Source organism: Cololabis saira, chromosome 18 (assembly GCF_033807715.1).
Source record: "Cololabis saira isolate AMF1-May2022 chromosome 18, fColSai1.1, whole genome shotgun sequence".
In the NCBI taxonomy this organism is placed as follows: domain Eukaryota; kingdom Metazoa; phylum Chordata; class Actinopteri; order Beloniformes; family Belonidae; genus Cololabis; species Cololabis saira.
The window spans coordinates 16,279,305-16,302,990 of NC_084604.1; the positions used below are offsets into that span (position 1 = coordinate 16,279,305).

Sequence of the window (23,686 nt, forward strand, 5' to 3'; positions counted from 1 at the left end):
TGATGGCAGGATCTGTCATGTTGCTGTTTCACCATCTGTGAAGAGAAAAACAAACACTCATCACGAGAGGAGTCGAAACTGGTGCCGTCAACATCTTTTGCTGATTAAAAACCTAGGAAAAATATTGCTTTCATGGTTATATTCAGTACAAATGGCTTGTTTGAACAGAACCTGTGCCGAGTTTTGGAAAACACAGGGCTCTTGAAGAAAGGAGGAAACTTAAAGCAGGACCAGAGGACACTTCTAAGAGCCTTCTTGTATTGTATTGTATTTTTTAGGGATGATTTAAAGCAGCGCAAAGAAACGTACAGTTTTCAGTTTGTAGGGTCCCGCTAGGTTTGGAGGTTAAGTGACTTTCAGGAAACTGACTTGGATTTACTCTCGTTCAGCCTCTTACTTGATCTTGTTTTCTCTTCTATCATTCACGTTTAGTCTCGTTCTCACCTCTGCTGTCGGGTCCGCTGGAGCTCTGTGAGCTGGTTTTACTGCTGCTGATGTGTGACATAATGTAATAAAGTTGTCGCTATTGATATAAGGGTTGACCGGCGCTGGGCTCCAACTTTGGTCTCTCTGTCCAGATAGTAGGGACGGGAGAGACGTAGCACTTCCTACAAGCAGTCAAATGTCACATGTGTCCGTTTCCTGGACACACCAGTTCCTGTCTGGGGTGACAGGGGTCTCCTGGGGTCTCCTGGGGTTTATCCGGTTGGCCTTTGGGGAAAAGAGGGGGTACACTTTGGACCAGGTGGCCAGTCCATAGCACGGCTACACTCACTTGTAGGGTCAACTTAAAATCACCAGTTAGCTTGAAATAAATGTTTATGAACTTTTTTTTTTGGTTTTGAAATGTTTTTGAGCCACGAAACCGCGGGGGAACATGCAGACTCCACACAGGGAGGCCTTAACCAGGACTCAAATCTCCTAGCTGTCAAGTACCATGTTTCACAATTAAATATTCCTTCAACTGTAAGTATTTCAACAGGAAAGAAACCAACCTTTGTGCTGATTTAAGTGAAAAAGTCAGGCAAAGATATCAACAGCAGATCTTAAAGAAATGCAAAGAAATAAATAAACAAACATGGAGCAACAGTGAAGCCCAGCATTTGCTACAACTTAACTTTATTCGGGGAACTGTGACAGTTGGAGATATTTTTCCAGTGTCTTCACATATGAATCACATTCTGTGGATCAGAGAAGGTCGGGATGACTCAGATCTCAGTCAGATGACTCTTATCTTTCTGGTCTAAACTGGTTCGTTGGCCACAGTCGTATCTTGTGTTTTGACTGAGACTGTGACTCAGGGGGTGAAAATGATGCCATCTGAGGAGCTCTTCTCAGGATGCTCCTTCAGGAGGGACAAGCTGAAGTTGGTTTTCAGTCTTATGATTTTATCCTTCCTTAAAGTGGGATTTAGGTTTTGACATAATTTTATCACAGATTGGTTGCTAAGTGACTTCAGGGTTCCTACATGTGGAAAAAAAAGTGCCACGAAAGGAAACAACCCTCAGAGAACTCATCCAATTCATTCGGGCCTTTGGACGAAGAGTTATTGAGACAGAATAAAAACAAAGCAATGCCCCCCCACAGTTAGCTATCTTTCATATAAGTGTATGAATGAAAACACACAAAGCCTATGAGGTGCCAGCGTGGAGCGCTGCTCCGAACTGAGCGGTCAAACAAGTCAGACAAAAACATGCATCATGATATTCTGGCCGGGTTCAGTCGGGCTGGCTAGAATAATTATCGTATTCTGATAAATGAATATTTAAACGCAATTTTATAGCGTATAAAAAATTCAACAGCTGTATTAGTCATAAATACTGATTGGCACGAGGATGCAGGTGTGCGTGACACTAGGCAGGCGACGGAGACGGTCGGGAGAAGCTGAAGACTGAAAACAAAGAGATACACGGATAGAAAAAGGAAATCCAGGGACAAACTTGAGGAAATAATAAATCAAGATGATACATTTCATTTGTTGGTGCGATGATCCACCTTTCATTTGTTGGTGTGATGGATCATCAGTGTGTGAAGGTTTAAGTTGTTTCTAGTGCTGGGAAACAGCAACTTTTAAAATACCCGGGCTGCTTACGGCTTTAATGCACCTAAGCCTCCTGGAAGGTATTTTGTGTTTTGTATTTTCTATTAGTATTATTGTAATTGTTAAGACAGCTAAAGTAGGTTTCAAATATATTCATGAATTTTTAAGTCTGGATAAAAGTCTATAGCCTGATGCTAATGCTGCCGCAAGACTAAAAGTCGAGATTAAAGTCTCTTGTTTATGTGGTAAAAGCTCGGATAGACGTCTATAAATGCATATAGGGTGCATTAACACATCGATACTTGTGTTTGCTATTCATGTAGCCTGATTATAATTAGGGCCCGAGCACTTACAGTGCGAAGGCCCTATTGTATCTGTAGGAAAGTTGTTGTTTTTTTTTTATTCTGGTTTTCCTCGTTTTTATTTTTCTTCCGATGAAATGAGAGCCTTTTTTGCCCCCCTAAACGTGCCCCAAAAGTCACCAAATTTTGCACGCAAGCCATGCCTGGCGAAAAATTTGATATTTAATGGTTTGCATTAATGGGCGTGGCCCAATGGCTCAACAGCGCCCCCTAGAAAACTTTGTGCCTCAAGCCCCACAATACGGTTTGACGTACATGCACGAAAATCGCTACACACCTGTATCATGTCGCAACTTAAAGAAAAGTCTCTTGGCGCCATGGCCGAAACCGAACAGGAAGTCGGCCATTTTGAATTAATCGTGTAATTTTGGCACAATTTATGCCATTTCTTCGGGCCGCTTCTTCGCCCGAACCGTAACGTGCACCCAGGTGTGTTATACATCAAAATGTGCGTCTCGATCCTGCAACGACGCGCATTACTTTTCTCAGTCAAAAGCGTTACCTTGGCGACAATAGACGCCAAAAAGTGCGCCCCCCCCTTCATCTGATTGGTCCATATTGCATAGTTCCTACTTTCTGCCATAACTTTTGAATGGTTTGACATAGAGACTCGTGGGTGGTGTCATCGGACTCGGTTTTGAGTCCTTGGACATAATTGGTGCAAATTAGCCCCGCCCCTTCTTCTGATTGGTAGATATTTGATAATCTCTATTCTCTGCCATAACTTTTGAATGGTTTGACATAGAGAGTCGTGGGTGGTTTCATCTGACTCAGCTTTGAGTACTTGACCTTCATTGGCATGAATTAGCCCCGCCCCTTCATCTGATTGGTCGATATCTGATAGTTCCTACTTTCTGCCATAACTTTTGAATGGTTTGATATAGAGAGTCGTGGGTGGTGTCATCCACTAAATGTCCAGGCTTCCACTGAAGCACGCCTGAAGGTGCACAATGGTGCGAGGGCCCGTTCATCGCTGCTTGCAGCTTTAATTGTACTTTTTATTTTATTTATTTATTGTTCTGTTGTTTTATTTATTTCTTATAAACTTATACTTATATTCGAAATAAAAGATATCAATCAAATATAGCCCTACTGTAAACTATACATGCATAATGTCGCGTTAACATCCCGACACTTGTGTTTGCTGTTCACGTAGCCTCATGGCGATCATTAATCAAGAACTTACCTTTATTTGTTATTTTTGAAAGAATAAATGCATTATTTTGCAGCTCCAGTTGTGGGCGGGTTTAGCTGAAAATGTCTGGCGATGACGGATTGTTTGGGGAAATCCTCTGTCCTCTGTCCTTATGAGAAGTGTTCAATCCTGTTGTTGTTCCTTTTCTCTTCTAAAGAACAAACACATCTGCTAAAAAATCTGCTTTTATAAAACCACCTGCTGATGGTGAGTTCATGAAGGGTGGGTGATTAGCAGCTCTTAAATCCTATGGAACCAATGAGGGGGTGCTTAGTACTGCCCACATCATCCGTTTTCCTTTGTGGTTTACTAAATCAATAACGGCACGGTGACGTTCTGTCATTATTTTTGAACAAAAAGCAAGGATTAAAGGACTGCTCGTGTTTTGTGCACCGTCTGCACATCTTTATGTCTGTAAATTAATAAAATGTTAAAACGAGAGCGTGGAGACGTAGCGTTGTTACAGTCCTCTGATTATTCAGGTGCCCTCCTTGAACAAAGCCTGCAGCATCTCGTGGACCGACTCGACTGGAAAGATGCACTGATCTCGTCTTGGAGCCACGCTGAGACATGAAATGCACGTGGACTGATAATCGACAGGGGGGCAGATGTAATTACACCGTCCCAGAAATGAATGAACACACTGATGGTAAAATTAGCCTCATAGGTCAGAGCCACATCTAGGAAGGTCTTGCAGGGTCTTAAAAACGCTCCCCAGGGCCCCCCCATCCAAGGGGCGCCGATCAAACTGCCCTTGCACATGGTTGGTTGGTTAGTGCTTCGGCCAATCAGAGCGACGGACATGACTCAGCGGAAGAGTAAACTTTTGCCGAGTTCGGTTTTTGAAGAAAAAGTCTTTAACCGTCGATGCCGAAGCTGCAGCGTACTTTGCTGCTCCGTCATCGCGTTACGCCCCTCAGGACGCTCCCTGCATGCATAGAACGATCTGATTGGCTCCCAAGACTTTTGGGCATATTTAATGAGCGGTACGCCTACTTTTCCTGGTTGAATGTTAATTATGATCTATCCAACAGCGCACACAACTTGTGATAGTGTGGGACTAACAGACCTTTTAAAACCAAAACAATTTTTATCTTTGTATACTTAAAAAAAAGACCTTATCTTGAACAAAAAAGTGCACTTTGGTCCAGATAGTTTGTCTGCAGCGTCTTGCAACTGCAAAGGAGGCTCCACCCTGAGAAAAAGCCGGTAAATGCTCCTAATGTCAGAGCCCACAAAATGTGGAAAGCATATATTAGGCTCCGTCCGTGTGGCGGTAATCCATGAGAACCGCAGGCAGGATTAAAATGGGCCCTGATATACTGCCAGCGTTAACTATTCCAGACTTTGAGTGTTAGATAAAGACGTCGTCGGGGGGTGAAATACTCCTTTAAGATATTCTGTTTTCTGAGCGGCCTGCATTTATCTCCCCAGTTACACGCTGGGCAACATTTGTTGGAGACGCTAAAATGAGGACGAGGATGACATGGCGGTCGTCTCCGAGCGATTTCAAACCTCTCCGAACCCCTTTCTTCTGCCCTCCCTCCGTCCACATCCCTCCCTCAGCAGAACTACAGGGGCTTGCTTGTTGTCAAGTCAGTGTTTTTACAGCCTGGCATTAGCACAGGGCAGCATTCAGGCAGGACCCGCCCCCCCACCCCACCCCACCCACCATAATTCACATGGTCATGTGAGAGCGTGCGTGCTTGCCTCCGCCACTCGTGAAATGAGTCCGATTGAGAGTTGCCAGGCTTCTGACAGCTCAACAACCGTTCCTCTCTTCTCATTAAAGCTACTTTATGACTCGCTAATAAAACTGTTTTACATTTTAAATGCCACATGTAAACACACCACACGACACAGATGGGAGCGCTTTCCCTCACTATCAACGTATCTGTGGATCTGATGCGCCGCCGCGGCAGGGTGGTGTGTGGGCGGGATGTTGTTTACACCCTGGGGCTGATGTCAGATACTTCACATGACGACTGTTTTTCAGTCACATCCAAAAAAGTGTGTTTTTGTGTTCAAACGTCGACCTGTTGCACCGAAATCTTCCGATCAAGGTGGGTCTTCAAACGCAATATAACATCTCTCACCACATCACTCTTCATTAACCCAAATAAAGCCGAAGAGAAAAGTCTTCTGAGCAACACTAAGTACCCCGATGGGTCCATAACTTGAAGATGCATCAATAACCTAAAGCTGTCTGTTCCTGTGTGCCTTCATCAGTCACTCACATCACTGCAGAGGAGTTTTTATTTTGGTTTTATATGTTGTTGCAGAGCTCTCTTAAAGTCCTGCCACAGACTCTTAATGGGATCCTCGTGGGAGGTAGTTTTACCCCACTGATGATGCGTTGTTGCAACAAGTTGTTGCAAAACAATGATTTTTTTTCTTTCCAGGTTTCTGAAGTATATTTGCACATTATTTACATTTTACTTTCACATTTTACTAATTATAGGAGTTCAAGCCCGAGTTAATGACCCTAAGGTGTGCAGGTCCTGTGGCTGCGAAGCGAGCCCCAACCATCAACCCTCCACTGCCGTACTTGACATTCTGCGTTTCTGTGGAAATGCTGTGATCGTGTTCTGCCATATATGATGCTGAAACCAGCTGTTTTTACATTCTGGGTTTACGTGACCGTGGGACGTTGATCTAGAGGTCCTGTGGTGTGTTCAGGGGCAACTCTGCAAAGTTCAGTCTTGTTTTCAAGTTGAAGCCTTGGTCTGTGTGTGTGTGTGTGTGTGTGTGTGTGTGTGTGTGTGTGTGTGTGTGTGTGTGTGTGTGTGTGTGTGTGTGTGTGTGTGTGTGTGTGTGTGTCAAAGCTGTGCAGAGTCTGGTCTTGGGGTATATTTTATTTTTGCATCCATTGCTTGAAGGATTATTAAGTTTTCAATAATATTTGTCACTGTAGCAAACTTGACTCAAAAATCATATGATATCTGGTCCTTTCCAGATTTATGTGCAGTAATAATGGCTTCTCTAAGTTCATGGCGTATGTCTTTCCTTCTTGGCACTGTATTAACACACAACTAGACAATCCAGACCCACATAACTGCTAAAACGTCTGCACACCTGCTGATGGTTGGGTCGTGGAGGGCTGGTGATGAGCAGCACTCATCTGCAGCTCAAATCCTACCAACACAGGGAGGTGGTACTTAGTATTGCCCACGTGAAATGTTTTTTTTCCCTTTGCAGCTTAATTTTTTTTTATATAGATAATCAGAGTGGGGGCTATTTGTCCAAGATTGCATTTTGCATCATAGCAACTAAGACTCAGTTCAACTGGATGAGATTTTATCACGTTTATACACGAATAAAATGTCTGTAAATGGATAAAATGTTCAGATTTGTTGCAGCCATCCGACTGCTTGCGTACAGTAACTCGTCTCAGAGATGCACCGATCTCATGTGGAGGCCCCGCTGAGACGCATGTGGACTGATAATCGACAGGGGGCCGACATAATCACGCCATCCCAGAAATTAATGAACGCATTGATTCGCCCACTCTAAATATAATCAACACATTCTCCCTCCGAGCCTCTGGAATTGTGAGCGACGGGCCTGATTGCATCACGAGTTTCCATCACGGCCACCCCCCCCACCCCCCCGCGCTGGATCCTCTCAAAGATCCTGCCAATACTTGCGGGGAGGTTTTTAAACACTCATGTTTGCTGGCACCTTTGAAGTGCCTCTCGGTGTCCAGATGTAAATTCGAGCAGGGAGGTACGAGATAAGCTAATGATGTCTCTCGGGGACCAGAGCGAATACAACCAGGGGAAAAACATATCTGCATATCTAAGTGAACTTTTTCACCCGCTCTACCCTCCTTTAGCAGCATTTGGAGCCTGAACAGGAGCAGATGGACAGAGGCGGCTTTGATGTTCTCCGGGGTCATGAGTATCTGCAGTTTCATCACGGTACACAGGCGTAGAGTAAATATGCCACACCAAGACTCTGGGAGAGGCAGCGGGAGTTTCCATGCATTTATGCAATGCACACTTATATAAACACGTTAAACCCTCCTTAAACTACGGAAGAGCATTAGGGCCAGGCAGGAGAAAAATAAAAATAATATTTTAGAGGAGGAAGATTTTTTTTTCATTATGCACTTCGAGAAAAAAGTCAAAATGTTGAGAAAAAAGGCGAAATGTCAAGATTAATGTTGAAGTACAATTTCGAGAAAAAAGTTAAAATTTTGTGAATAAAGTTGAAATGTTGAGGAGAAAAAAGGCGAAATTTCGACTTTATTCACGGAATTTCAACTTTATTCTTGAAATTGTGTTTCAACATTAATCTCGACATTTCGACTTTTTTCTCGAAATTGTATTTCAACATTGATTTCGACATTTCGACTTTTTTCTCGACATTTCGACTTTTTTCTCGACATTTCGACTTTATTCTTAAAATTGTATTTCAACATTGATTTCGACATTTCGACTTTTTTCTCGACATTTCGACTTTATTCTTAAAATTGTATTTCAATATTAATCTCGACATTTCGACTTTTTTCTCGACATTTCGACTTTTTTCTCGACATTTCGACTTTATTCTTAAAATTGTATTTCAACATTAATCTCGACATTTCGACTTTAATCTCTCGCATGGCCCTAATACACCCTTATACACTTCCGTATCAAACTGAAGAGGAGTCATTTGATTAGATCTTTTTTACTTAATGCCTTTTTTTATTTCTTTCCCAGCCACTTTAACGTCTTTCTCCTCTTTTGATTATTTTGTTTGAACAAAATTAAATGAACGGGCCGTATAATGCTTCAGTGTGTCCACCCGGGCCTCTCGAGCGCTGAACAGAGACGTCCCCGGATTCGCAGCGTGGGCCAGAAGCCGTGTCCGCCGCCGCCGCAAACGTAACGTGTCCATCAAGGGGAAAATAAAAATATGCTGTTTCCTCTAAATTCACTCAAATCAATAATTCATGCCATGCAGAGAAGCCTGATTTATGAGGGACTTAAGCGCGGCGGACCGGGCCTCACAAGGCCTGTCTGTCCCCGGGACGCGGCCAGAACGAGCAAGTCACCTCCAGGCTGAGTTGACGCTTTAGAAGAGCCTCGCTGGACAAAATCACCAGTGAGTTTTCTTTCTGTTGAAAAAAAGCGCCCCATAATTTGTTGGAGGAGCCGCTGGTGATTTATCCGTGCTGGAAGTGGAGCATTAATACCGTTTGGGAGATGAAAGAGGAGCGTGCACCTGCTGACCCGCGGGGATCCCGTGACTCCCGTCCGCCCTCCTGACCCCCCGAGTCCCCGGCGGGAAATGCACAACATGACAGTTTTAATGTTTTCCACCTAAACCGATACCTGAGTCGCTTCTTTTATGTCGGTAATTTATTTCCCCCTTTTCGTTCCTGCGTAAGGAAATATAAATTACAGGAACACCTCTGTGGGATGAAAGTGTTCGGAGGCCTGAGTGGAAACAGACACTGAGCCGATAGCTGCTGCTGTTTGACGGCCAGAGAGGCGCGGAGACGCGCCGCCACCTTCCACGAGGCGTCACTGACGCAGAGCGACAGAAATCAGATCATGTCGTCTGTTTTATTCACCTGCAGCTGTTCATTTCTATGTTCCCGTCTGTAAGTGGAAGCTGGAACAAGTTCTTGTTAGAAAGGCCTCGTAAACGCGGTGCATCCGTGCACAAATACATGCTGTCACACGTTTGCTATGTTTTTGACTGCAGATTTAACACGGACGGTAGAAAAAGAACTGGACAAGCCATCGTGATGGGGATTTCTGACGCTATTGGTGAAGTCAAAGTCCTGATCAAAAGCCAGATGAACCCGCCTGCCGCTCTGCATGTGCGGCCGTTCAGGCTAGTGATGTTCGATACAACCGACTTCCTTTCCTCTCCGATATTGAGTAAATTCAGGCTTGTATCGGCGATACCGATTCGATAACGATGCATTCTGCAAATACACCTAATGTGCATGTAAATCTAAAAAAATTGGGGTATTTTAGATAGTTTAAGAATACAAGACATCAGAGTGTTTGAAAAAGGTGTTTCCATCATTCCGATCCGATATGGAGTAAAATTCAGGCTGGTATCGGCGATACCGATGCATTCTGCAAATACACCTAAAGTGCCCTGTAAATCTAAAAAGAATTGTGTATTTTATTTAAGAATACAAGACATCAGAATCACTTATTTAGCTATTTATTTTAAAGTCAGAAGTATACTGAGGCAGCAGCCTCATTCGCAATACAGCCGAACTATTACAACAACATAAAGACCAGAGTGTAAGAAAAAGGTGTTTCCATCACTAAAAAAAGATCCTAAGTTAAATAATAAAACCATTAAAATGTTTAAGAGAATAATAAACAAAAAAAAGAACTACTATAGAAATGAAAAGTAGTTCCTACCAGCAGTCTGTCATTTAGACAAAATCTGAATAGTTTAGTTACTTTCCACCGTATTCCTGGTAACAATATACATTACCACAAATGACTGAAGTATCAAAAGTATCGATATTTTAGTTTGAGAATCGATTTTAGAGCATACAGATCTGGCATTGGAAGTATGGATATTTCAGTATTGATCCGCTCATCACTAGTTCAGACGGGAACCGCGATGAAGGTCAAACAGGGGTCGACCAGGTTACTGCTACCAACTGTTACGGGAGAGCAGCAGGATGCTGTTGCAGACGTAACTCTGACATGTTGGGTTGCTGTTAGAGGCGTTCGTGTTTATAAAGGACGATAAAGCCGCCATGACTTCATGTGCTTGTTTGGATCCGACCAGAAACTCTGGAGGATCCACTCCCTTCAGATAAGCTGTGGTCAACCACAGCTCATCCCTGCCCTCAGACGTGTCATCTGTTTCTTAATCGTCTCTAAAAAGTGGACATCGCCCAGTTCGCTATCAGATGAAACTTTGCAGGTCAGGAAATGTTTACTGAGAACGTGACGATGGTCACATGATGACGGGACGAATTCCACATTTTCCAGCAGAGAGAAGCCAGAAGACGGACTTTGCTGTAAAACAAAAACAAACAAACGGTTGCGCTACCGAGTGTGAGATCTGCCGGTTGAGGAGTTGGTGTGCAGAAACCCGACCCCCTGGGAACCGTTTCTGGCCCGTTTATCAGAGTAAACAGATTATAACATTTCCAAACACTGTCCGTGGGGCAGCGTCTCCGCCGTGCAGATGTGCGCAGTGGATGTCGTGAGTCACCGTATTGATAATAAAGATCTGTTGCTCAGATAGACGAGAATGTTTGGCCCAAACGTCGCCCACATCTGCGCTCTTCTCTGACCCACATCTGGCCTTGATTGACAGCTTTAACTGGGAGTGGGGAGGGCTGTAAAAACCACAAAAAAACTGAGAAATTTGCATTTTATTTAGACTTTTTGGGTCAATTCTGACCCATGTAACACTCATCGGCCCTGAGACCGAGCCCCGGCAGCCAGAAGAACCCCAGAGACGAGTTCCTTACAATTATTCTTTAACTTGCAGAGGACAGATCTGTTAAACATTTAATTACGAGATGTAGAAATGTGCCGATAGCCCGCAGCATTCGTAAGTGAATGAGATCTTGATCCCGAAGGTACAACAGAGGATGTTTGAACGATGCGGCCAACGTTGAGACCTTGCCCGGGTTTGTTTACGGTCCATATTGTTTCCTAATTCCTCTAAAGACGTCTTCTGTTCGAGGACTGGTTTCCCCTCCCACTTACGGCCTTTTCCACTGGTACAGAACATACCAGACCAATCATATCGGGGAAGGAGCGGGGCTTATCTGATGACTCGTATGCATTAGTGGTATTCAGGTATTCATTACCACCGATTTCCTTTCTGATCCGATATTAAGTAAAATTCAGGCTGGTATCGGTGATACCGATACATTGTGCAAAATATGTGCCTGGAAAATGTAGATAGTTTAAGAATACAAGACATCAGAGACACTTATTTAGCTATTTATTTTAAAATCAGAAGTATACTGAGGTAAAAGAACAGAAAGTGTGGAAAAAGGTGTAAAAAAAGATCCTAAGTAAAATAATAAAACAAAAAAAAGGACTACTATAAAAATGAAAATGAATAAAAGTAGTTCCGACCAGCAATGTGTCATTTAGACAAAATCTGAATAGTTTAGTGACTTTCCACCATATTCCTGTTAATGATATAAATCACCACAAATGACTGAAGTATCAAAAGTATCGATATTTTCATTTGAGAATCGATTTTAGAGCAAACAGATCTGGTATCGGAGGTATCGATATTTCAGTATTGATCCGCACATCACTAGTACGCATCCAAGAGCCACTACTCAAAACAACCAAGATATTACAACATATTTGCTTGTTGGGGTCGATTCCCCCTGAAATCAGAGTGGATTTTAGAGATCCGATCAAAGACTAGCAGCTGGGAGTGAACTGCACCACGTATGTCTGACTTAAAGTAAATAACATGAGACAGAGTTGCTGTAAAGGGTCAATCAGCTGACACCAGTCATGGTGTGGGATTCTGAGGTCCAACTTCAGGGGCCAAAGTTCAGAGTTCACAGTACAAATGGGACCCCGTTAATCCAGTTTGGCTCTAACTACTAACCCGGTGTGCATGTGTTACACGGAGGAGAGAGGAACTGGAGGAACCAGCGTCCATGCGGTATTTTCTATAAAAGGAGGGAAGGCGCACGAAACCATGCGTTAAATGACAGGTAATAGTAGGTGGGAAGAGCAGGGGTGCGATGCTAGGGTTGCCACCTTTCAGAAATAGAAATAAGGGACGCTCCGATTTCAGCAACCCAGACCCCAAAAAAAGGGACATCCCCAAAACTTCTAAACTGCATAGAAATGTATTTATTTTATATGAAAAAACTAAATGCTTTGATTTAAAGTTTAAAGTGCTTTAATAGCATTGAACTTGCATGACTGTACAGACAGACAACCATACTAGCAACTGAAATATCCTCCCATGATGTGTACGTCCATCAGCCCAGATGTAGAATATAACCTACAGGTGAAGGTCGGAACATTATAATATGGTGTAAAAGTTAATTTATTTCAATAATTCAACTTAAAAGGTGAAACTAATATATTACATAGTGTCATTACATGCAAAGCAAGATATGTTAAACTTTTATTTGTTATTATTTTGATGATTGAATTGTTTATTGATTTCATAATATAGAGATTTTTTCATTTGAGGTTTTCATAAACTGTGAGCCATAATCACCGAAATTATAACAAATAAAGGCTTGAAAGATCTCACTTTGAATGTAGGGGCGAAATCATATATTTGTTTCACCGTAAGTTGAATTTACTAAGAATGAAGTTTTGCAATATATTCACATTTTCCGACCATCACCTGTATGTTATGACGTCAATAAATAAGAGCACAATATATGTCTGTATTGGTTCAATACGGAACGCAACTTTTAATTCCCAATTACGGAACAATTCCTTATTTTAAGGGACGGGTGGCAAGCCTATGCGATGCTGAGCCACTTTTAATGTCCACAAATCACGGGAGGGGGGCTGCTTCCCAGTCAACCCTCAGCTGTGATTAAATCAACTCCTCTGGGGCTGAAATACCGACTAAAACGCGAGGAAGAGGTCTGTCCTGGAAGGATCTACTGTGTCAGACTCCCGTCAGCGTTCAGTAATCCGGGGAAATAAAGGAAGATCTCTCGTGAATGCCCGGGTTTTTTTGTGAATAAAGCGTCGCCGCGGGGTGAGGCAGGCCGGGGCGAGTGAGGGAAGTCTGCTGAGAGACAAACTATTTAGTGCAGCGTTCGGGCAGCGGGGAGGATCTGTGGCTCTGAGCCACCGCCGAGCTGCTGGAGGAGATGCATTCTTTACTCTGAGGAGGGGCGGAGGAGTGAGGGAGAGAAGGAGAGAAGGAGGGAGGGAGGGAGAGAGAGAGGGAGAGAGAGGGAGAGAGAGGTGAGCCGAGCGTCGCACTATCAAGTGAATCCATCTTAGAGAAGAACTCGCGGGGAGAGACTGCGAGGCTGCGAGGCTGCGCGGGCATTAAGACGCAAAAAAAAAAAAAAAAAAAAGCCAAAAGGCGAGTTTGAGCGCCGGCCGGACGCAGCAGGGGCCGCCATGGCCCGTGACCGTGGATGGGGGGACGGGGAGAAGGAGAAGTGCCCGACGCCCGCTCTGCTCGGCGGCTGCGCGCCCAGGACGGTGATCTGTGAGAGTTGAGGCGCAGCGGCGTCCATGCGCTTTTACGCACGGGCTTTACGGCAGGACCGCATGAAGGACACGGGCTCGACGTGAGGGGGAAAAGTGGCATCTGTGATGGACGCGGGCTCGCCAGAGGTACAGTGGACCCTTTTCTTTATTTTTTTTTGGGAGCGAGAGGAAAGAATCGTGTAGAAACGGAGCTGCGGTTGCGTTTAGATTCACGACTTTTCCAATTAAAGTCGGAACTGCGTGGAAACCCGAGCCCGCATCTATTCCAGTAATCTCTCCCAAACACATCCACCCGCACAAGTGCACTCTGCCAGGGTGACTTTATTGGATTCGTTTGTAATTATCTGTTGTTGGTTAATTAGAAAAAAGCGTTTGATCGAGTTTCTAGATGACTCCGCTGCACATTTTTCCGCCGGAGAGCCTTTTTTTTCCTTTCACTCTCCATGCACAGCACGCCTTCCAGCCCCCTCTTTGAAATAAGTCATTCGGATGAACCCCCGCTCCCCGGGACGCTTTGAAGTCCACCTGATCCGCCTCTTATCGCCTCTTAAACACCCTATTCGTTTTAAACTTTTAATTGCGTCTCCGTGCGCAGGAATCCGGTCCTAATCGGATTGTCCTGGACGCGAGAAACTGGGCTCCCCTCGGCTGGAAATTAAATTAAAGAAAGAAAGAAAAAGAGAGATGGGAGGGGAAGAAAAGAGAGGTGACAAAGGGCTCCGGATCAATCGTGCGCGCTGGTGCGTGTCCGTGCCGTTGACCAGCGAAACTTGCGCGTCTTGTGAAGGTTGCGGCTCGGAGCCGCGGCAGGAATCTGGCCGCCGCTGCTGCTGTTGATTCTGTCGCTGTGGCAGCACATTTTATCGCCCCCCTCCCCTTCCTGAAGCTTATTTGATTAAATTTAGCTCTTTCAATTTAGAAAAGTAGATCACAGATGTGTGTCAAAAGGATTGTTTCTCTGTTCCCACCACAAAAAAGAAGAGCCCCCCGTGCAAATGTTCATCCACTCGAGGAAAGGGGGGGGGCCCAAATGCTTGCATGGGAGTGTGATTCTGCTCGGATTTATAAAGATATAGCTCCCCCTTGGCTGCTAGGAATAATACACCTGGATTTTAGGAGCAAATTGGACCCTAAAAAAGGAGGAATTGTCTGAGTTATGCGTCTCGGCGGATCCTTCAAACCACATCAGGGCCGCGCTGGTGCTTAACATTCAGCACGTCGTTCCCATCATTTTGTGTCATCCGACATTTACTCAGGGTGGAGCAGACGACTGCTATCGTCCTCCGGTGTGTGTGTGTGTGTGTGTGTGTGTGTGTGTGTGTGTGTGTCGGGGGGAGATGGTGGCTATAAGTTGGAGTAATGGATCTTAGGGGGGGGTGTCTGACTGTAACAGCGGCCTTGTGCTCCACTACGACCCTCTCGGAGATGAGGAACAGCCCGTATCGATCATTTATTGCAGGTAGAAGAGGCTGAATTATTTTCCAATCCCATTGCGGTCGATGGCCGGAGGAGCACAGCGTCTCTGTTCCTCGACGGCCTTCCTTTTTCTGTTTTTCCAGCCTTTATGATGGTGTTGGGTTGAGGCCCGGGTGCAGTAACGACCCCCTCCCCTTTGGCGAAACGCCGGCCTGTGTTTACTGTAAGCAGTCGTGTGTTTACTTGTGCACCTCTGCCCACAACGTCTGCTCGGGCAGCTGGAGGAGGAAGAAGAAGAAGAAGACAGTTGCAGCCTGTATCTGTGTTTTCTTTGGAAATATCCCGAACATCCAATCAGAGCCTGAGCGTTTATGAGCCCCATCTCGTCGGAGCATGTTCTGCATGAAGCGGCGGCGGCAGTGCTGCCGAGAACCCCCGTGAATCCACGAGTGTGTGTCCTTGCAGGGCTCTATTCCCTCCTTTGATAGAGCACGGGGGAATAAAAGCCTTCTTTATGTCTGTGAAACCGGATGTGCAAGAGCTGTTCTGAATATTTATCAGTCCCCCCCCCCCAACTTAGTCAGTGTATAATTCCAGATGAGCAATGAACGGTATGTTGGGTGACTGCGTTTAGAGGAGGAGGTTTAAGAGAGAGACTTTGCTCTTCCAAAAGAAAAAAGCCCCTCTTTTCTATTTTTTTTTTACCCAAGAACAAAGCCCCCCCTCCCCGTAAAAAGAAAGACTCATGGAGGTTTTCTTTGTCTGTTCGCAGGTCTCTGGATCCAAATGTCACCCCCCTCGGACTCGGTCGCGGTCAGGGAGCAGCAGTGTGTGACGGACCGGCGGCTGCAGCCTGCGGTGGCGCTCTGCACCGGCTGAGCTCTGCATGGAGCAGCGAGTGAAGGGTCCTGCAACAATTTGATGTGTCGGCATGGACGGGGTCGGTCCGAGGACGGGCCGCCGCTAGCGACATCGCTGCTCTCCGGCTGAGGACGAGCATCCGCAGGATTACTCCCGCCGCCGTTTTCCCTCCTGTCAGACTATCCAACGTGGACTTTTCGCTGGTGGATACGTATATATCGTTGGTTTTTTTGATTTTTCCTTTCTTTTTTTGTTTGTTGGTTTACCTTTTCCCTGATTTTTTTCCACTATGGAGTTTCTGGCCGGATCCTGGAATAAAAATTGGGCTTCGTTCTTGCAGTTCTGGTTGACTGTCATCCTTAGCCTCCAAATGCAGTTCGGCACGGGCGCCTCGTGCCCGCAAGAGTGTCGTTGTGACAAGACGTACATATACTGCAACGAACGCAGCCTGACCTCGGTGCCGCTGGGGATGGAGGAGGGCTACAAGGTCCTCTTCCTGCACAATAACCAGATCAATAATGCCGGCTTCCCTTTGGAACTCCACAACCTGGCCTCCGTGGAGACGGTTTATCTCTACGGCAACCAGCTGGACGAGTTCCCCATCAACCTGCCCAAGAACACCAAGCTCCTGCATCTGCAGGAGAACAACATCCAGACAATCTCCAGAGCCGCCTTGGCGCAGCTGACCAAGCTAGAGGAGCTGCACCTCGACGACAACTCCATCTCCACCGTGGGGGTGGAGGAAGGCGCCTTCAGGGAGGCCCTGAGCCTCGAGCTCCTCTTCCTCACCAAGAACCACCTGAGCAGCGTCCCCATCGGCCTCCCTGAGGACCTGAAGGAGCTGCGGTTGGACGAGAACCGCATCGCCTTCATCGCCGAGGAGGCGTTTCAGAACGTGACGGGGCTGGAGCGGCTGATGCTGGACGGGAACTTGCTGATGGACGAGGGCATCGCCCCGGGGGCCTTCCAGGACCTGGTCACCCTGCGCGAGCTGGCCCTGGCGCGCAACTCGCTCACCTTCCCCCCGCCCCTCCTGCCCAGCCAGTCACTGGTCAAGCTCAGCCTGCAGGAGAACCAGATCGACCAGATCCCCGTGACGGCCTTCGCCGACTTGAGCCGGCTGGAGAAACTGGATATTTCCAGCAACCAGCTGCAGACGCTCACGCAGGGCGTGTTCGACGGCATGTCCAGCCTGAGGCACCTCATGGTGCGCAACAATCCCTGGCGCTGCGACTGCAATGTGAAGTGGGTGGTGGTGTGGCTCAAGTCCCTGCCCCCCCCCATCAACGCCAGGGGCTTCGTCTGCTCCAGCCCCGAGAAGGTGCGCGGCATGACAATCAGAGAGCTGACGTTGGATATAATCGAGTGCCCCGTCTCTCCGAACCAGCCGCCCTGGCCCACCCTGCGCTCCACCCCGCCCCCCCCACCCACCACCCCTCCCATCACCACCATAGTCTCCACCCCCATCACCACATCCATCCCTTACTACTTCGACTCCCCCTCTCCTCCTTTACCCCCGATCCACAGCAACCCGGCGGGGCCCCTGCCCCCGTACGAGGACCCCCTCCAGATCTCCTTCTACGTGGTCAACGCCAGCAGCATCGACGTGAGCTGGGCGTCCTACTTCACCGTCACGGCCTACAAGGTCACGTGGGTGAAACGAGGCCAGAGCCAAATAAACGAGGGGATGCGGGAGCGGACGGTGAGCGGGGACCAGCGCCACATCAGCCTTAGCGGCCTGGAGCCCCAGTCCGTGTACCGGATCTGCGTCCACGTCCTGGACAGCCTGAACTCCTACCGGCCCGGCGAGGATACTATCTGCTCGGAGGCCCGGACCAAGCCGCGCTCCACTAAGACCTCCGACAGAGACCAGGCTCCTCAGGACAGCATCAACTCCACGCTGCTAATGGCCGGGATCATAGGGGGGGCCGTCCTCATTGTCCTGGTCACGTTGCTGGGCTTGTTCTGCTGGCACATGCACAGGAAGAACCGGTCTGATTCGACCAAGTGGAAATACAACCGGGGCCGGAGAAAAGACGACTATTGCGAGGCTGGCACCAAGAAGGACAACTCCATCCTGGAGATGACTGAGACCAGTTTCCAGATAGTGGCGCTGAACAATGAGCAGCTGCTCAAGGGCGATTTCCGCATCCAGCCCATCTACACGCCCAACGGGGGCATCGGATTTAGAGACTGTCACCTCAGCAACAACAGCATAGCCTACTGCAAGAGCAGCAACGTGCCCAGTACAGAGTTCTGCCACACGTGATGCAGCAGCACCGCCTGCAGAGCCGTGCACACAGACACATGAAACCACAAGCAGTTGCATAAATACACCGTTTGTGTAGATAAAAAGGAAAAAAGAATATAAAAATTCTAGTCAAATATAACTGTACTATATATATTTCCAAGTTCTGTCTGCAATGTAATTTATACCGTGGATTATAATGTGGGATTCTCTGCTATCTTTTTTATTCTTAGAAAAAGGAGATAGAATCGTTTCATTTTTTTATAACCAGCAGGGTTTTGAGAGTTGTTTTAAAAAAAAAAAAGGTCAGTACTGTACATGAACATGGATTTGTACAATCACGGCACCCTGGGTGTAGCTTCTGACAAAAAAACTACAAATATATATATATATATATATACTGTCAGCCTCGGACACATTAGTGGCGCTTTAGACAGCCGGGATCCTTCGCTCACCACAGACTCAAAAGTATCCCCTTTTTCTGGTTTTGAAACCCTGCAACCCCCCCACGTCCCAGCCCAACAGAGCAGCAGTAAAAGACGACACGGCACAGGAGGAAGGCTGAGATTGCTAAGTAGAGAACATTGTGGAAAATCTAGCACCAGTTGTCGTAAAAAAAAAAAGAATCAAAGTGCACTTTCATATTAATGGTAGCAAGGCAGGAAATGATCCGGGCCGTGCTGCGACGACGTCGCAAATGCTCTCGCAAAAATATCCCGGGCTGAGATTTCCCAGAAGTGCCAAATCACTACAAACATCTTTGTTCTGTCCGTTTACTCTTGAATGAAGGTGGGATTAGTTGAGACACTTTTGGAAAACTCTGGAAAGGGGATGTGCCGTTTTCAGCAGACTTAATTAATATTGGCTTAAAAGCAGCAAAGGATTATGGTCTTTAGTGAGGTGCATGGATGAGCTGAGACCTGCAGACCCCTTTTGGAGAATTCCTGTGATTTGCTCTTGTTTTTTTTCTTCTTTTTTTGGCCACAAGAGGGCAGGTTTTCCTCTCACTGTTGTACGTGTGTGTGTGTGTGTGTTGGTCAGAGACGGAAAGGCCAGAGATCACTTTACCTCCACGATTCCCCCGGAGCCCATTACCCAGGCGACACTATTCATGCTCAGCAGCATTGTGTGGGTCATTCATGCCCATCGAGCTGCCTAATGACGTGGAAGCATTTAAAACTAACAGTGTTTTCAGTGTTCGGCGGCTAAATTATATGGATTTTCAACACTGCTGCCTAGTGTGTGTGTGTGTGTGTGTGTGTGTGTCTGAAAAATAGCATGATGAATTTTAGAGATGATGCTAATTATACCCCCTCATACATCAGCCTTGTCCCAGCCATCATTAGAGATGTTAGATAAATTGGAAATTGCAGCGAGACTGCAGCCTGGCCGTGATCGTACACAGAGCTGTGACCGAGCGCCTTGTCTGGAGTCCTGTCGTTTATCCCTGCGCTCACGTGTTTTCTCATTTTCAACAATGCACCTGCTCATTTCCCATCAGCAGTTGCTGCGAGGATGATTCCCTCTCTGTCCACCCTCATTTAGCCACCATCCACCCCAGTCCTGCGCCGGTGTCTGACTCCATGCTCTCGTCGCTGCATGGGCTCAATTAAAACCATTTTCCTGCCCTTCAGCTCCGAGGCTTTGGTGGCAGCTCCTTGCATGTGAGAGGTCTTCATTACGCACTTCTTGAGACTTTATTTGATCTGACAAGGTTTTATTTTAAGGAGGGCAGACTTCAAGAATTCCCACCCCCCGTTTTCGTTTCCACTCTCATAATCCTCAACCAAAAAAGGCAGAAAAGTATGTGTGCCTCATTTTCACTCGGCTGCATGGAGCTCACACCGGGAGGTGTTTAACTCTTTGTGAAGCACACAGTTGTTTGAGCGTACCGTACAAGCGAGGCATAACATTTAAAACAGAGTAATATTCAAGGGCTCGTACTCCAGTTGTTCCAAAGTTGAGATCATTTCTCGGAGTAGCTCAACAGTAGCTGCACTTACTGTAAATCCAGCCAATCACGATCACAGAAGATTTGCGTTCCCAGACCCTGAGCTTAAAATCTTTTGAACAAAAGAAACTACATGAAATGATCCTTTGTGGTTTCTGCCTCGACACTGAACTGTGATGTTTGTCCAGACGTGCAGGAGGTTGCTTGCCATGTGTTGGGTTGACGCAGGCTGCAACAAATTATTCGATTGGTCCATTTGATAGTCCCTTCTTCATATTTCCCCGCTACTACAACTAGTTTGATGTTTTCAAGCTGAATAGAAAAACATCTTGTTGCAGTGTCAGTAAAAGTTGCTGTAACTCACATACGATGTCCGTGATTTGCTCCACTGCAAAGTCTGAGCTGCATAAAAGCAAGTTCAGCACTGCTGGCTACAGCGCCGCAGAAAAGAACCTGCAACGCCACCTAGCGCTTGTTGGTGTAATTACGGAGCGATGTAAACGACAGACAAGCATAAACGCAAACAACAACAACACAGGTCCTATATGTAGGCTACATGCGTAGTAGCTCCATAGAACCATAAATTACATGTTAGCATGTCTTTTAGCATCATGTTTTATTCCCAAATTTTGTTTTTCAGTTTTAGTTTGTCGGAACAGCATTTGTTTGTATAACCAAATGATGATATTTTTAAAGTGGAAAAAATGTATATTGTTGAGAATATATAAAATCAGTGTGGTCACGAGAGTTAGCTGAGGAGGTTGAAATCGCTCTGCTGTCTGTGCTTAACGTAAAGATAGCCTAGCGTATCTTGAAAAAAAGGCAAGAAATGGACAAAACTGGCTTTAAAACTGTGTGGACCTTTGTGCCAGGCTGCTGGTATAGTTGGACGGAAAGAGGTTTGCTGTTTCTGTGCTTTTATTTATTTATTTTTTTAAAGCTAAGCTAACCAGTTCTTGGTTGCTTCACATTTAGCATTCAGACATAAGAATGGTACCCATTTTCTCATTATTTTGACATAAAGTATGTTTCATTTCTGAGGGAAAACATGGTTTCGGTCCCCAAATACCGTACACTTGTGACAGAGACGAGCTTATATGTATTTAAACTTCTGGTCGTTACCAAAGCATCGCCACGTTTTACTCAAATGTTTTCTGGTCATATCAGCTAACGCAACACACCTACCCTTAAGACCGGACCAGGCCGCCCCGACCTGCCCTGCTGACCACCCGACCAACATGTTGCACCAGCTAGCTACGATCGTACAATATCGCGCCTCGTTTCCATTTGCTTCTGAGCTCTCCTGTGATTGGTCCATTTATTCCTAAAGGAACTAAAGTCATCATTGATGAAGCTCTAAAACGCCTGCTTTCGAGATTTGCTTCGTGCTTGTTGAAGAACTTCATCCAGTGTACTAGCATCCAGTGCTAGCATTCGCAATGTAAATAACAGGTTTTTGAAAATCGTGCTTATTTCGATTGTTTTAACTATGTCGAACATTAGAAAATACATTTCTTTCGCCATAGCAACAACAATTTGGCGACAGCAACATTGTTGTTATTATTAGCCACGGCATTCATGAAGATCCGCACCGCCTCGGTTTGAACACTAGGGGGCGCGATGCGACAAAGAGCAAGTGGAAATGAGGCACTGACATGGACACCGGTACCTGCTGGAGCGTCCTGATTCTGTTCTTTTAACACAAAGACCCTGTTTGAAGTCACATGATCAAACAAGTCGAGATAAACTTTTGCAATATGCATCTATCTGTGAATGTGCTAACGAAGACGAGCCTTACCGTTGACGTACGACCGAGTGCTTACCTATAGACAATGTGTTTTTTTCCCCTTTTTTGTGAGAGTTGTGGACTGATTGGATGAGAAGCTAGTATCTTACAGTGGATAGCGGTTGTTTTAGAGAATTGGGGAGAAACTTTAACAGGGAGCTAACAAGTAGCTACTGAGAATAGCTTTTAGTTTGGAGATGCAAATTCTCACCATCTGAAAACAGCTCGAACCTAATTAATTTTATGGTATAAATCACTTTTGCGTGAGACAATACCGGGGCTAAGTCTGCATAACCAGTTGAACATGGTGTCGTAACGCTGGCCATGTTGCAACACGGACGTTGCACGGTCAAGAAAATGTCCTGAAACAATGAATAACTGTAAAAAGGGACGTAAAAATCCAAAGGTTTGAGTTGTTGAAGTTGGTGAAAATTGGCTCCTCTGTGAGGCTAGCGCCACGTCCCTGATTTTCCAAACTCAAAGTGCCGTTAACTGCAGCTAAGACACTAACTACTGATAAATACTCTCCGCAACTGCCAGATCCACAGATGTAGATGCATCTTTAAGGGGGAGGAAATAAAACCATGAAGACGTAACGGGAACAACACACGGAAAGCACAACTCTGGCTGTGGCAACAGTAACAGCATTAAAACAACACGAACCATGACTCACAGCTCCTAACGAAGGACTCCACAGGGCCGGACGTTAAGCGGTGTACAGCTAATGATCGGAGCAGACGCAGGAACTGGCTGCGCTGGCTGTTTAGCAGCTCGTATTACTCTTGATTTTGATGAAAGAATGGGGCTACAGTGCTGTGAACAGCTACACCAAAGGTGTCGGAGTCAGCAAGAGTTGGTTGATTATTGCTTTGGCAAGAAGCTCATCGGTTCACGGTGAAATAATTCAGACAGGAGTCCTGAAGCTGAGGAGGGTCAAAGTCGCACCTTCTTCCTTCAGGCAGACGACTCTGTGAAATGTGTTTCAGCCGGTGATGATTCATTCTGCATGTACTGTACTTTTTTCATTGTCAGTCCAGGATTTTGATTATTATTTTTCTTTTTCTTTCCCCCCCCCCCCCCCCCGTTACACAACCTTACAAATACCCAGGTTTTCATGTGGTTTAGAGGGCAAGCAGGCTGGAGATTTACAGTGCATGTAAAATGGCTATTTTGGGACACTGGCTTCTCATTTAGACACTGCAGTGTTACGTCAGTCCTCCGTACCGAGACAATTTCTTAGGAACCAAAGTTAAAAGTTTCTTTTTTTCATGATAAAATATTGTTGTTGTTCCATGTATGTGCCTTGAGGTTGAACTTACAATGTAAAGTCCTTGAAACCTTTAAATGTTTTTGCACAAACTGTAAATACTTAAGTGAAGCTTTTTGAAAATAAAAGAGCCATTGGATTTGAGCGATCACTCTGTCATTTTAGAGACTGCAAACATGTGAACGTTTATCCTCGTGCACTCTCACGACTGATCCGGGCCCGTCTGTCTTTTACGCTCAGAAAACGGTCGAGCCTGAATCTATTTTGGGTCAGACACTTGTAATTCTGGGTCAAAGACTTTTGCTCCACCTCACCACGCCAAATTATCCTCTTATTCCTATATGGGAGGCTCGGGGCATCTTAGTGTAGCCGCAGCAGCTTAGCGTTGAGCTGGGGGGAAATCCAGGA

At 45.8% G+C, this 23,686-nt stretch overlaps 1 protein-coding gene across 5 annotated transcripts in view; it reads left to right on the plus strand.

The window, feature by feature from the left end:
* The window catches only part of flrt2 (fibronectin leucine rich transmembrane protein 2), a 63,872-nt gene extending 40,450 nt beyond the window's left edge, over positions 1–23,422 (plus strand). For 3 of the 5 annotated variants that reach the window (XM_061746287.1, XM_061746288.1, XM_061746289.1), the window contains exon 3: positions 15,938–23,422. In XM_061746287.1, the coding sequence (XP_061602271.1) occupies positions 16,316–18,295 (1,980 nt within the window). In that variant the 5' untranslated portion in view covers positions 15,938–16,315 and the 3' untranslated portion in view covers positions 18,296–23,422. Of the gene's footprint in view, positions 1–13,133; positions 13,165–13,581; positions 13,876–15,937 lie in introns of those variants that run through there. The other 2 variants (XM_061746290.1, XM_061746286.1) reach the window with 2 other exon arrangements.
* Positions 23,423–23,686: the final 264 nt, after the last annotated feature.